Source organism: Podarcis bocagei (assembly GCF_964188305.1).
Source record: "Podarcis bocagei genome assembly, chromosome: 1".
Lineage (NCBI taxonomy): Eukaryota > Metazoa > Chordata > Lepidosauria > Squamata > Lacertidae > Podarcis > Podarcis bocagei.
This window is the reverse complement of record NC_138125.1, coordinates 73,600,058-73,615,738: the sequence shown is the minus strand read 5'-3', so window position 1 is coordinate 73,615,738 and position 15,681 is coordinate 73,600,058. Positions and strand designations below refer to the sequence as shown.

General features: G+C 42.3%; 1 protein-coding gene across 6 annotated transcripts in view; it reads left to right on the top strand.

Moving 5' to 3' along the window:
* LOC308592902 (uncharacterized protein) overlaps window positions 1-15,681 on the top strand; it is a 72,549-nt gene that overhangs the window by 15,483 nt on the left and 41,385 nt on the right. For 3 of the 6 annotated variants that reach the window (XR_014010651.1, XR_014010652.1, XM_081204957.1), the window contains exon 2: window positions 554-645. Coding sequence is in view for 2 of the 6 variants with exons in the window: in XM_081204957.1 (XP_081061083.1) it covers window positions 554-645 (92 nt within the window). In the remaining 4 variants the exon portion in view is untranslated. Of the gene's footprint in view, window positions 1-553; window positions 646-12,453; window positions 13,589-15,076; window positions 15,181-15,681 lie in introns of those variants that run through there. The other 3 variants (XM_081204956.1, XR_014010654.1, XR_014010655.1) reach the window with 3 other exon arrangements.

Genomic DNA, 15,681 nt, shown 5'->3' with positions numbered 1-15,681 from the left:
GGTGCCGCACACACTTCTGTGAGGAGGAAATGCCACAATTTAAGCCAGGCTTCCTCAACATCAGCCCTCCAGATGTTTTTGAGACTACAATTCCCATTATCCCTGACCACTGGTCCTGCTAGCTGGGGATTATGGGAGTTGTAGGCCAAAAACATATGGAGGGCCAAGTTTGAGGAAGCCTGATTTAGGCCTTGCTACGGAGTAGGGCACCCCTACCTGAACTTCTGAGGGAGGTGGAACTACCAAGGCTGCTCCCTCCAGTACTCATAACAGCCCGAAGGGTCTGTACAGAGGGCAATGATCTCTCTGTTGTTTGGAGCATGTTATAATATAAAAGAGAGTAAGGATTTGTCTATTTCTAGTCTTTGTCAGTTTAACATGTGTTCATACCCAAGTCCATCCCATGCCACTTCTGCATTAATCTATCCATTTTTAAAATCTACATGGAAGTTCATATCTAAACATTTAAATATGCATTCCCCTCACCACAAAACACACTTTTCTAAATGTATTTTATCCTAAAATGTGCATTCCCCCCTGTGCATATTTACAGCAGAGAACTGCATCACAAAATCTGAAATAATGCGAAATCTGAAGGGTGACTGTGCTCCAGTTGTCACAAGTCCTCCAGGTGGTGCGGATCAGGTCAGTTCTTATTGGAATTTGCAAAGACAGAATTCCTCAAGCATGCTGGGTAATGTAATTCAGGTTACAAACAGATGGATTAGTTCACCTTTTGATTTCAAATCGCTAAGAGGTCCCTGTAAAGAAACTATTATGGAACTTAATGGAAGAGGCATAACGTAGACCTTAGGGGCATGGGCTTTATGGTACATTTTGATAGGAAACGAAGTGCAGCAAATATAATCCATACTGAATGCCAGAAGATTTATATTTGATTGTGAAGACTTCTGTAACAGTTTTTAGGACCACAGCTCAATGTTTCAGGACATGTGCACACATGGTTCAAAGCCCTACCATTGTCTGATCTTTGTTTTTGTTTATATACACAATGGGGTTATCTATTTATCTTCTAATTGGAAATGCCTCCGTCTGAGATCTTTGAGAGCTTCTGCCAGTCAGAGTTGGCATAACTGACCTGGATGGAGAAATAGTCCATTGTAGTATAAGGCAACTACCTACATCCTTTCAGGTCCAGTGTTCTGGGAGATAGGAGTGCCCGCTAGCTTGGGGGCACTAGCTTGGGGAAAAGGCTGCCCTAGGCCATTATAATTGTGAGCCCTCTTAGTAAGAAAGCAATGCCCCCACCCTATGACTGTAACAGGTAGAAGAAAGAACATGGTTATTTATATTATTCATGCTGGCAACAGATTATATATTTTTAAAGGAGGAGGAGAAAGTGGGCTATTTTAATAATAGAGAACACAATATAATATAAACTGATATTTGAACCTATTATTGCACAAGAGAAAGCACCTGCTTCAGTTATAAGTGCTGCAATGTGTGCAGCAACAGCAGCAGCTTTTGGCCTGCACCATGTCTTCATCTTCTCCTTTCCCCAGTGAGAGTTATGCAAAACCATGTAACTCGCTGGCATGTAAGTCACAGGCTGCCCTCAGGCTAACTTCTGCACTTCGCTTTTTGTACCATGTTCAAGTTTTGTTCTGCGGGATATGCATATCTTGCAAACAAGATCTCTAATGGGGGCTGCTATGCGTTTGGCTGACGGTGCAGTTTTGCTTCTCCAGCAGCAAACACACATGGTTCTGCTTTGGGAAAGGCAGAGCAGATGAACTGCTTGGGAGGGAAGTTCCCAATCAACTTCTTGATTCACACAACCATATGTTTAGTGGTGGGTATTACCATGAGAGGACTTCTGTTGTCATATAGCCCCTTTGTGTGTGGGGGGGACACGTGAGTCTTGTGTATGCTCAAATACATGTCAAGATCAAAGGCCTCAGCTCCTGACTCAACCTTCATTTTGAAAGTTTTCCCAGACAGTTATAAATAACATGTTTTAAAATATCTAAGCTGTGATTATATATTACTATATGATTGAATGAACTGTCCACTACCATTGTGTTTTTTCTTTGGCATGGTTCAGAGCTGCAAGGTTTCACATGTGAAGGTAATTGTTTTCCTGTCTGCTGTACTCCTGCCTTGCAGGGGTTTGGACTCGGTGGCCCTTGGGGTCCCTTCTGACTCTACAGATCTATAATTATATGATTCTTTTGTCAAGAGCTGCTGGAATATCTGTATGGCTGGTGGAGATGAATCAGCGTATAGTGGGGAGGTTCAAAAAGGTATCTACATAGTGCCTAGAGAATAACTTGCACCTAAATATTAGCATTATATTTAGCAAATATTAGCAAATATTAGGGACGCTGGTGGCGCTGTGGGTAAAAGCCTCAGCGCCTAGGGCTTGCCGATCGAAAGGTTGGCGGTTCGAATCCCCGCGGCGGGGTGCGCTCCCGCTGCTCGGTCCCAGCGCCTGCCAACCTAGCAGTTCGAAAGCACCCCTCGGTGCAAGTAGATAAATAGGTACCGCTTACCAGCGGGAAGGTAAACGGCGTTCCGTGTGCTGCGCTGGCTCGCCAGATGCAGCTTTGTCACGCTGGCCACGTGACCCGGAAGTGTCTCCGGACAGCGCTGGCCCACGGCCGATAAAGTGAGATGGGCGCACAAACCCCAGAGTCTGTCAAGACTGGCCCTTTCGGGCAGGGGTACCTTTACCTTTAAATATTAGCAAGACAAAGGAAATGGTGTTGGACTTTCGGAGGAAGAGAACTAGCCCCGTTGTATATCGGGGGGTGGGGTGGGGTTGTGTGGAGAGAGTCTCTTCCTTTAAATTCCTGGGAGTTTACCTTAGTGAAGACCTCACTTGGAAAAACAATATAACTTAGGTGGTTATGAAGGCTCAACAAAGATTCTATTTCCTCAGGGTCTTGCGAAAGAACAATGTTAAACAACAATTGATGACCTTCTACCGGTCCACAATAGAAAGTGTCCTCTCGTATTGTATCACAGAAAGTCTTTACAGAGGGTGGTGAACACAGCACATGATATCATGGGCTGTCCCTTGAGCCCGCTAGATGACATCACAAGGGATCGTTGCCTTAGAAGAGCGAGACAAATTCTCAGGAATGATTCACACCCCGGCCAGCACCTCTTTAATCTTCTACCCTCAGGCAGGAGATATAGAAGTATAATCAGTTGTGCCAACAAGCTAAAAAACAATTTCTATCCGTGGGCTGTTAGGCTGCTGAACGGAAAATAATATAGTGCAACTGACTTTGGGGGTTGGTGTGTTGTGTGACAAGCACATAGAGTGCAATGAGATTGAGTGTTTGTGGGTGGGGGAGGGAGGCTCAGTTAATTTCATTGTACACAGGTTGTACATTGACAATAAAGGTATAATTATAATTATTATGGCTGCCTTTTGTGGTGAAACGCTGAAGGTAGCATTCTCTCAGTGAAGATCCTTCTTGATTGACTCTGCCTACATGGCTTACCATCAGATCATCTGGGCAGCTAGGAGTATTCACAGCTTTCTTTTCCACCTGAACCAATTCCACCGAAAGTTTTCCTGAGCTCTGGTGTGTCGCTGTGTTCTTGGTTGGTCTCTGCTTCTGCCTTGGTCTTTGGTTCTGATCACTGACCTGTCTCATGTTCCCTGGCTCCTGGCTCATCTCTAACTGCTGCCCAGAACACAAGCCCTGGCAGTTGTTTGGCAATTTGCTGTGCTTTTCTATTTGTTCATCATGGTCTAGTAACGGCAGGAGGAGAGGCAGCAGACTTGTTGTGAACAACACCTGGCACCTCCTCCTAAAAAGCAGCTATTGCTGCCTGCACTATTTGAGAGAGAGAGAGAACTGTGCTGAAGGGGTGAACACATGGTCCCAATAATTCTTAGCAAGCTGCATTCAGAAGATGGGGGGGGGGGAGAGACTATTCAGGCCCACCTCCCCAGCAGAGACTTGAGAAGCCATGCTTACCTGTCCTTTCATGCCACATGAAGACAGGCTACAGCTGGTGCAGAATGTGGCTGCTGGATTGGTAAATCAGGTCCTCCCTTAAAGAGGGCACGTATTGCGGTGAGACCTGGACAACCGACACCCTGTGTTGTGGGTGGGTACGATTGGTCAGCCACAACACCCGATAGGTATGTCCCTCAAAGCTGGGTGCAATCTGGCCAATGGGACGCAGTCTAAACAGTTCAAGGGACCTATTTATGCCCATGCACGTAACCCAGAGCTTCCTCTTTCAGCGCATGCATTCGGAACACTTGCCCATCTCTCCCTACTTTTAGGGCTTGCGCTTGACCTTGCTCTGCTGTCGTCTGTCGTCTGTCGTTGGGACAGGGGCATGGCAGGAATTTTCCCCACGACTGATTGGCTGTTGCCATTTGGGTTTTGCCTGCCACATAGCAAATTGTCACAACTTGTAAGGTTGTGGATAAGCTCTGTTTAAGATGATATGGATGGGAGAATGCTCTCGCCATTCCTATGTGAAGGGTATTCCTAAAGGAATCCAGGGACTTGATGGTTTGGTCAACCCCTGAGAGGGGGTTGTGCCCATGCCTGAATCTAGGGGGACATTTGGGTGGTGGAGATAGCCCGTTCCCGGCTTTCTACTTATCCATGTGTTCACCCTTGGCTGACCTATGCTGGAACCCTGGGTCAGCGCTACCTGCATGGCAGTGAGCTAGTCAAACCAGAGCCTATGCAATCAGTCACTTTCTGTAATCAATAATAGATAGGTAGCCGTGTTGGTCTGCCATAGTCAAAATAAAAAAATTCCTTCCAGTAGCACCTTAAAGACCAACTAAGTTAGTTCTTGGTATGAGCTTTCGTGTGCATGCACACTTCTTCAGATACACTGAAACAGAAGTTGCCAGATCCTTCTATATAGTGAGAAGGTGGGGAGGGGTGTTACTCAGAAGGGTGGTGGGAATGGGAGATAGGCAGATAGCTGAGAGAGCCTCTTGACGACTCTTAACGACTGTAATAGGTCTTACAGGAAAAGGCAAGGGGTGGGAAGGTGAGAAATGGTTTAGTCATTTATAGTGAGATAAGAATCCAATGTCTTTGTTCAGCCCAGGTCTTTTCATGGTTTTAAGTTTGGTAATGAGTTGTAATTCAGCAGCTTCTCTTTCCAGTCTATTTCTGAAATTCCTTTGTAGTAAAACAGCTACTTTGAGATCTTGTATAGAATGTCCTGGGAGATTGAAGTGTTCTCCTACTGGTTTCTCTGTTCTGTGATTCTTGATGTCAGATTTATGTCCGTTTATTCTTTGGCGTAAGGTTTGGCCTGTTTGTCCAATATAGAGAGCTGAAGGACACTGTTGGCATTTGATGGCATACACAATGTTAGACGATGAGCAATTAAATAGTCCCGAGATGGTATGTGTGATGTTGTTGGGGCCAGTAATGGTGTTGTCCGGGTGTATGTGGCAGCAAAGTTGGCATCTGGGTTTATTGCAGGCTCTGGTGCCAGTGTCTGTGTTAAGTCTGGTTGTAGTATTATTGTGGGTTAGGAGTTGTTTAAGATTGGGTGGCTGTCTGTAGGCAATGAAAGGTCTTCCTCCCAGAGCTTGAGAAAGAGAACTGTCATTGTCCAGGAGAGGTTGTAGATCTCTGATGATGCGTTGTACTGTTTTAACTTGGGAGCTGTATGTGATGACTAGAGGTGTTCTGTTATTTTCTTTTTTGGGTCTGTCTTGCAGCAAGTTCTCTCTGGGTATCAGTCTGGCTCTGTTGATCTGTTGTCTAACTTCATCTGCTGGGTATTTTAGTTCTGAGAAGGTTTGCTGTAGATCTCTTAGGTGAGAGTCTCTGTCTGTAGAATTGGAACAGATGCGGCTGTAACGTAGTGCCTGGCTATATACAATGGACTGTTTGGTATGTTTGGGATGGTAGCTAGAGGCATGTAGATATGTTTGTCGGTCAGTTGGTTTGCGGTATAAGGTGGTGTCACATGCATGCACACGAAAGCTCATACCAAGAACTAACTTAGTTGGTCTTTAAGGTGCTACTGGAAGGAATTTTTTTATTGTAATCAATAAAGTTGTGGCATAAATTCTGCCAAAAACCAAACCAAAATTTGAGTCATGTGTGAATTTATTTAGGGGGGAGGTTTCTGGGTCTGAACACGCAATGGGGCAGCCTGGTGGGACCCAGTGTCACCAAAGCCATAATGGCTGCCAGTGAGATACCAGGCGCAGTTCAAGGTGTTAGTATAACCATATGGACTGGGATCCAAGTAGTGAAAGAACATCTTGACCAATAGCAACCATCTCAGCCTCTACAATTGGCAGGGCAGGCCCTGTTGGTGATGCAGCTGATGAGTTCTGCCCAGTTGCTTTCATTGGATCACCCTGAGTTCTAGTATTTCTCCATACCATCAGTAATATAATGCAGCTCTATCCTGCCCCTCACCTCTTTACCCTCACTTTTTCCTAAACTAAAAAACCCCAAATATAACCTTTCCACATGAGGGAGGTGCTCCACCCCTTTGGTTTTTTGGTTGTTCTTTTCTGATGCTTTTCCAGCTCCTTTTTGGGGACAGGCCGTTCTTGACACCTGTTGCCCTTTTCCAATTAATTATTTACATTTTCTCCCTGTTGGTAGATCATTTTATTAGCTTTCAGGGTTCTTCATTTTGGTGTTTTAGGGAAATCTGTATTTCTTTCATACTCCTTTTCTTCTTCCCTCTCTCCCCAATGTTGTCTTCATTTTACACTCATTTATGTTTGCTTTCTATACTTGGTATTTGTACAGTACTTACTTTTCATGACCTCTTTGTTTCTGCAGCTGCTGGCGGATTTATTTTAGGAGGTGAGGGAATGGGCTGCTGGCTTTTACTCTGGCTTATCAACCCAAAAGGCACAAAGGGAGAGTAAAGCAAATCTCTAAAAAGGCAGGAATCCATTCACAGAACCCTGTCCAATTTTTTGCTGTAAATAATTTATTTTTATTATTCTTTAATGAGAGAGAGAGAGAGAGAGAGAGAGAGAGAGAGAGAGAGAGAGAGCCATGCCAGTTTCATTATTCAGAAGTGGTAGTGCCTGAAATGTTAAGGTTGTGTCAGAAATATAATGGAAGATGAAATACATGACCAGTCTTAATAACTTTTTTGTGGGGTACATTTCTGGAGCTTTGCAATGTCCTGAGTGGTTTCAGTTTTAAAGTGTATGTAGGGGAGTTTTTGGAAGATAAATAAACAAGCAAACAAGAAAGATGTGCTGATATATTTTTTAAATGATTATTTTTAGAATAGTCACAGCCACCCCCAACCAACTTCTGGGATCAATTACAAGTTGTATTAGCATTATCTGGGGCTTTTACAGCAGGAAAATGTCTCTGAACATATGCAGAACATATTTCCCACCTTCCTGAGTAACTGAGCAGTCCCCTCTTTAACACATTATAGGGTCCCAGTCTATAAAAGCAAAGGGCAATGTCTAGAGCTGGGCCAGAGTATTCATCCTACACTTTTCCAGCAATTTCACAGACAGAGGGAAAAGGTCAAGTGAAGATAGGATAGTTTCTGTAGGGGCAGGAGAGGTTACTATTGTAAGATGAGATGACAGAGCTTTGCACTTATTTCTCTTTCTTTTACTACCTGAAAAAATGCTGAAAATACCCCTCTTTAAGGGGGACTAATGGTTCTGTGTAAATTGGCAGGGAGAGATTTGAGTTAGAAGCATAGAAATGTAGAGTTGGAAGTCGTCACCTTACATCCTTGCATTGCAGCTTTGAGGTGAATAATCCAGTTTTTGGATTTTTAACTAGGACTATATATTTTTTAACTATACATCTAAATGGCTGTTTAAGTGGTAAACAATACAGTTTGGTTTTTTTTAAAAAAAATGGAACAGATGAGGTCAATAGCATTAGTAGAGTGCCTTTATTTCACTGCGGCATGAATATCAACTGAGCATGCTCAGCCCCCCTCCCTTCTCTTTAGAAGTTAACACAACTTAAGGTACTAAAAAGTAGGAACTTAGGAAGTGTGGGGATGCCAAGAAAGAGGGAACTTAGCCCAGGGCTAAAGTAACTGCTTTGAATGCTGAAGGTCCAAACTTCAACCTTCACCATCTCTCCTTCAGAAAGAAGGAGCAAGTGATGGGAAACTTTGCCCAAGACTCTAGAGAGTCTCAGTCAGTCAAAGTAGACAAGACTGGGCTAGACAGATGGATGATTATGGCCTGGAATAAGGCAGCTTCCCATAGGCTGTCCCAGAGACCTCTGAATCCCTAGGGCAACCTGCCCTTTCCAACAGAGAGGAGGACCTGCTCTTTCACTGCGTTTAGTCATGTCAACCTTGGAACGCCCAGCTTTCAGTCCAACAGGCGTTGCTCTCTATGTGTAATGAGATGGTACATAACCCCAAGAGACATACTGTAGAGGCCTCACAGGAAACCTCTCATCTTACGAATGGACCAGCACCTACAAGAAAGAATCTCCTGTAGCCTTTTTGAGCATTGGGTAGGGTGGTTGTGGTTGTGGACTGTCCCCAGCCCAGCTGTGTTGAGAGAATAGCAGCTTAGACAGGGAAAATCTGGGCTCTATAATTTCAAGAATTTGGCTGCTCTTCGGCTAATTCATAGAATATTATTATTTATTTGTGCGCCACCCTTCATCCAAAGATCACAGGGTGGTTCATAGAACAGCTTTTGGGATGGGGCATAAAAAAATGGATCATATAAAAATAGTTAAGCAGTGAACATCTTGGCCAAATTGATCTATACACCTGTACACAGCACCAGCACTCCCCACCAACAAAAGAGGATTTGCAGTCATGTGTTTAATCACCATCATCTAGGATGCTGCCTTCTACTGAGTCAGGTCCTTGGTTCATCTAGCTCAGCACTGTCAATACTGACTGGTAGTGGCTCTACTGGAGACATTCCCAGGCCTGGCTGGAGACGCCCTGGACTGAAGCTAGGACCTCTTGCATGCAAAGTAGATGCCCTAAGACCGAGCTACAGCTCTTGCCTAAACCAAACTTGCTTGGGTATTTTTTAAATTTAAAGTCTTTACATCCCACTCTGCAAACTTCCTGGGGCAGGGAGCTAATTTCCATAAAGCACCAAGCACACTGACGGCAGCAAACAAATGCATGTCCTTCTTAACTGATTGTATGCACATGTATTTTGTATCATTTCCTTGCCACAATTTTTTTTTCATTTATGGGATTCCTTACCCGCCCTTCACCAAAAAGGTGGGCTATTACAATGCAGGTTACAACAATATAATATTGTAAACAGTTAAGGCAATTTACATCAGAGTATTAAAATCAGTTAAGATTTATAATATGTCTTATATAAAGTAGTCCTAAGACACAGCATCATTCCTTTCAGCGAATCTGGAGTATTCTGCTATTTAAAGAAGCCAACAAATAGTTTCCAATGAATCATTGTGTATTCATGGCATCTGATGCTTCATTAGCACATCTGAATTGTTCTAACTCTCTCTTGATATCCTGGATATAAATGTTTAGGATTGTGTAGGGACTAGGGGAAATAATTAGCCAAGGCACAAATTACAGTTAGGGTACCTTACGACAATTGACATTCAAAGTACTGAGGCAGCTATTTGCCATTTGTGATTTGGGGAATCTCAGCTTTGTGTCCATTATAGTTAAACAAAGCCTAATTTTATAGCTGTGTATGCTATAAAATTGGATCAAAATGGATCTGGGTTAATTCTACTCGGCAGAATTTGGTGTTCTCTCACTTAGGATAAATGGTTAGCATTGGAGATATGGAGTCGTGATAGCAATATGCCATAAAATCCAGATTGTGGATAGACCAAAAAGTGTTCACAAACAATAAAACCTGGATGAAAGCTCTCATTGAAATTGTTTATAATTACTTGTCCCATCCATATACACAGATATTGTATAGGCTCACATCCTTCCTTGCACTTATATAAGTTTAGCTTGGTTGGTTTAGCTAATCAGATGCCTCTTGAGAAGCCCACAAGCAGGACACCATGACAATATCCTTCTCTCACTGTTATTTCCAGCAACTGGTATTCAGATACATGCTGTGTCTGATTCTGAAGGGAATATATAGCCATAATGGCTAGCAGCCTGCATGAATTTGTCTTTTTGTCCCTTCAAAGCTATTTAAATAAAGTCACTAGTCCTGAAAGTGCTGCATTTTTATTTATTTATTTGAAAGTATTTAAATATTGTCTGATATTTAAAAAAATTTATAAGCAGTGTCAGTGAGTTACTGGGTCTAATTCAAGGTGTTAGACTGGAAAGTAGCCAATGTAACACCAATTTTTAAAAAGAGGTCCAGGGGAAATCCTGGAAATTACCGGCTCATTAGCTGAAACACTGTCCTGGGAAAACAAGTGGAAAGTATTGTTTAAGAGAAAATAACCAAGCATATAGAAGAACAAGTCTTGCTGAAGCAGAGCCAGCACGGCTTCTGGAAGGGCAGGTCCTGTCTCACCAACCTATTAGAGTTCTTTGAGAGTGTGAACAACTATATAGACAGAAGTGACCTGCTGGACATAGTGTACTTTGTCTTTCCAAAAGCTTTTGACACAAGGCCTTTTTGCACCATTTATAGTTGCATAGTTTCAACTTTTAAAAGATGTTTTGGACAGGTTATCGCACGACATCATCCAGCTAGTATGATAATGTTCTCAAAAACCTACTTTCCCCTACACCACTTTGAAAAAGACTTTTGGGAAAGATTCTGGCTGGATCCTCAGTAATTTCCATTGTGTGGAATACATACAGGCACCATCCTGCTTTCTGTGTCAGGGTTGTTGGGGGTGGTTTTGGAGACATCCATTTTGTGCCACTTCCCTCTGACTGGTGCAAACTGTCAATTTGTGAGCTCAGTTCAGAGGACAGGTTGGGCAGATGGAAGTGTCAAAGTACTGCCCATGACAGCAATCATTAGCTGCATATAAAATTTCATGACAAGAACAAGGTTGCTGATGTTGGCTATTGCTCAGGGAGTCACAAAGTTCCTCATCTAATCTCCTATATTCCCAACAAGATCAGTATTCTGGAATACTAGGCATTAAAAAGTTTTAAGCCAAAAAGGGGGCATTCCCTTGCACATATTTATAACTCTGACATTTACTTGCTGGAGAAACATGAAGATACATTAGGAGTGTGACTACAATCGTGGAGCTTTTCTCAGTTCAGGGAAAACCTACCCTCATTCAAAATAGCGACATGTGAGTAAAGAAAATAAAGAAAAGGAAAAGTTGGTGTCCATCACCACATTTCACACGGCAGTGGGTTCCACAGATGGACGATATACCATGTGAAGCTCTCACTTTTGATTGTCCTGAATCTCCCACCATTGTCCTGCCCCTCCACTGGTCCCCTCACTACACATAGAAATGAATGGCTGAAACCAGGAAATCTCCTCTAAACCAATATTATTGAAGAGAAGGTTAAAAATAACTGCTGTCTTGAAATTAGAGGCCAAGGTGTATATGGGTGCAACCTCACAGGTTCAGCAAATATATGATTGACAGAAGGTTCGTCTGAGTTTGGTGGAGCTTACTCCCAAGTAAGTTTGCATAGGACTGTAGCCCTTTTCTTTTCTCATTCACACAGCAAGATAATTGACTCAGACAAGGATAGTGTGTAGCATAAATGAAAACTGTATGTATACCCAGCCGTCTCGACTGACGTAAGCATAGCTCTTGCCCGGTGAATGGCTAGCATTTTTGTCATAATGAGGTGCCAGCCACTGCACAAGTCACAACTCGCAAAACTAAGCTGACTTATTTATTTTATTAAGTTACAATGAGTAGATGATATGAGCCAAGGAAACAGTCCTGGCTAACACATACCAAATAAATTCAAATTAGAAACAGGCTCCTGAAAGCTAACAGTATTTTCTTTGCTTCAGAAAGTTCAACACATCAAAATGATAGGAAAACTCAAGGCCTGCAGCTCAAGAGGAAAGCACAAGCTTGGATAACAAGATGTCCTTAACTGTGCTACAGTGGTAAAACAATGGTCATAAATGTGATGAATTGATCAGAGTTAGATAATCAGGATCTCGTCTTCCTCCATATGATAAACCCTCAGATTTAGAGAAAATGTCAGGAAAGCTTTTTTAGAGTTCGTGTCTTTTAAGCTGAAATTATGAACTTTTGGTCATATTATACTTACACAGTTTTCATTGTAGCTATCTTATTTTTAATTGTGTATATCAGTACAAAGAAGATGCAGTGAGATTTCAAAAGGCCTCAGTATTTGATACCAGTAACCAAACTGGGACCTATTTCACACATAGCAGTTTTCCTACATGGAGGTAGGAAAACAAGGATACACCAAGGCACCACAAGACACAACTGATCTACAGCATGAGAAGCTTGTTTGCCAATTACAACTTCCCAACCTATGCAGATGGACTAAAATATGTGCATTCCTGATTTGTGCACATAGTAATGTACATGAGCGTTCATGAGCTTTTTCTCTTCCTTTGTCATGGACTGGTAGGACACAGAGGAACGTTGGGAGGAACCAGCTGGGGAACCACCAAGGAAAGAAGGCTCAGAGCTGCAGGGACAGGGAAGGTGATGGGTGGTCAGAGAAAGGAGAAGACTGGCAGGAGGAAGTGTCAGAAGCTGAGGAAGTGAGCTTGGTGAGAAGGGTGGTTCTGTGGCAGAGGGAAGTCCAGAATCAGAAGCTGAAGCTGGTGAGTGGGAAGGAGGTCAAGAGGCAGAAATGAGCTGGGCTAATGAAGAGTCATGGGTGTAGCTCCCTTCTGCTGCAACATGCTCAACTTCCCCATCTCTCAGAACAAGGAGAGGCATGAAAAGGGTGAAGGAGAGATTGGCTGCCCAGAGGGGAAAAGCGCTGGAGAGGAGGAAACATAGACAGCTGTGGGGAGACTTTCAGCCTCAGCAACTGATGGAGTAAGACCCACCAGGAATGAGATGCTGAGCTCAATAGGCCTGATGCTCAGCCAAGTCTGTGAAGATTGTGTTTTTGCTAGTAAAGAGTGAACTCCAACTTTGGTCTGTGCGATTACTGACCAGCATGCTCTGTGACATCCTATGGGCTTACCCCCCTTGCACACTTGTATGGGGAGGGGGGATATTGTGTTGAACGACCCAATGCAAGAAAATGGAGTTCACATATTGTAAAGAGATCATAAAATAAGTTTGCAGTGTCTCAGAAATCTAGGGTTGTCATATATCCCAGTTGTTGTTGTTTTTAGTCAAAGTTGTTGAGGGCCCCCCCTAAGTTTTTGGGCTTCTCTTGGATTTTTAAAGCTTTATTTTATTTTAAAAATCACCCTACTTGCCATATGTCCAGGTTTTCCCAGCCATTTTGCCTATTCAGCAAAAATCTGCCCGATTCCTGGATGTGTCCAGGGAAACCTGTACGTATGGCAGCCCTACACAAATCAGATGTCAGTATCAGTTTATCAATGAGAGTCTGTGAGACTTCAGCCCCAGCTATAGAGTCTTCTGCAAATGGAAATCAGCAATCAATATCAAATGTCAGAACAGCATTCAGATGAAGTACTTAGCTACATAAATGATTTATGTCTGTTTCCCAGTGTATGTACAACATTCACTGTCCTTGGTTTTTTAAAAAGTAACAATATGTTTTAGCGAAGGCAAGCAAGATGGTTTGAGCATATACAGTAACGCCAATCCTAGCCTGACGGCACAGGCTGCCAACTAGTTTTCAGGCCCAGTTAAACAATCTATTGCCTTTTAAACAGAGTGTGTTTGTGTTTGTTAGTTACGCTGTTAGTGTTTTGTGTTTTTATATTAGAAATTACCCTGCAATCCTCAGACGAAGGGAGGTATACAAATTCAATAAATAAAATACATTCTTAACTTATGGGGGGGAACAACCACACTTTTCCAGCTAAGATATCTTAACAACAGAATTCAAATAACAAAAATGCTCCAGGACTAATGAAATAACTAGATTTAACATGCCCACAACCCAAGCAGACATCTAACGCATTGCTTTAACTGTGTGATTATTTAATGCATTATTATTTCTCAGATGGCCCCTACAGTCATGCTGTTTATACAAATGTTCGCTGGCAACTTTGCACTCAGTATATATAATTTTACTGTTTGAACTTAAAAGTCACAAGGCTGAAATAAAAAGGCATGGGTGGCGCCTTGCCATACTGCCCCTGGAGAACAAGAGGCCGACAGCTCATGATTCGGTGCCAACAGGTTGCTGGGAACTCGACTAAACGGAGCAGCAATAAGTCTACACAGTGGAGCTTTGCTGAAAGATGTGATCACACCTCCTAATGTGACTCCATGGCTCTGTTACTTACAGCTAAATTACATTATTATGACTTCATTGTTGAATCCCAATTCTCCTAATTATAGCCTAGAGATCTATTATTTGATTTTGTAACACCAAGTGCTTCTTTTCTAAATCATGTAATCTCTTGTAGCTTATTAATGTCAGGTTTGCGCACACACAGGGACTTGGTTGTTTGCCAGGCAGAATCAAATTTTCAAATTTTCACTGTGTTATGTTGTGAGGATTTGCTTGTTACAATCTAATTATATTGGCACTGAAAGCAAAATTATATTATAAAGCACTTTAACTCTTTCACGGGAACATATTTGCATATGTTAAGTGTCCTCATTGCCATTGGTTTATTAGCCTTTTCATCAGAAAATATCTCTTGGAATTGTATGCCGAAGATAAGAATTTCTGTGGTGTTACCTCTTTATCTTCACTGGAATGTGGCTTTCAGTTCATCAAAATATTCTCTCTAAATATGGGATGTGAAACTACCATATAGTAATATCAGCAATTAGGAGTCCTGTGGCACCATTAATATTAGTTTTTTATTATTATTGTGGCATAAGCTTTCATGGGCAGAAGCCCACTTTCTCAGAAAAAAAGCAGTGTTGTTTGCATCAGTTACCTTGTTCATTCATACTTGTAGGATTCCTAGCCATGGATTTCATGTGAACGGCAGTAGCTGCAGTCCTTAAAATCATATAGTCAGGAATACAGTGCCATTCATATAAAAGAAACTAATATAGATAGTTGCTTACATCAGACAAAAGTTGGCAATCATTCATTCATGTTAGCTGACACAGTACATATTTCTCTATCCCTGCAGTGAACTTGTTCTAGAGCAAAGAAGCCTATGCAGACTTTGTAGTCCGGAGGATGCTTCTTGAGCTATGGCACCTGATTGATACACTAACATGAATGACACAACCTGCTCTTGCGGGTAAAAGAGTCAAAAGATGCACTGTGCAGTGTGGTTCTCTGTGAGTCATGGTGTTGGAGGCAAATAATGCACCAACCCTGCAGAAGCTGAGCAGGTCTTGGTTTGGTGAGGGAGACTGCTTGGGAACCCTATAGAATATACATTGGCTGGATATAATGAGTAATGCTTAAGTCAGTGCCCAAGACACAGTGTCAGATTTAACTAACTTGATCACAGATATTGAGAAATTGTTATGGGACTATCAATATTCTTTATTGTCTACATTCTGAAAGTGACTAGAACCACAAATGTCAAGAACCTCATATTTTGTGCTTTACACATAGAATTTACTTATACAATTTCTTGGTTTTATTATTATGGGACAAATGAAGCCACTACCTAAGGCTGTGCCAAATGTTCCTGGACCAGTACTTTTGGTATATAGGGGAATTTTTTTTTGGGGGGGGGGGCTTGCTCTCTCTGCTATAGATGTCCTCTGTGTGGGCATTCTT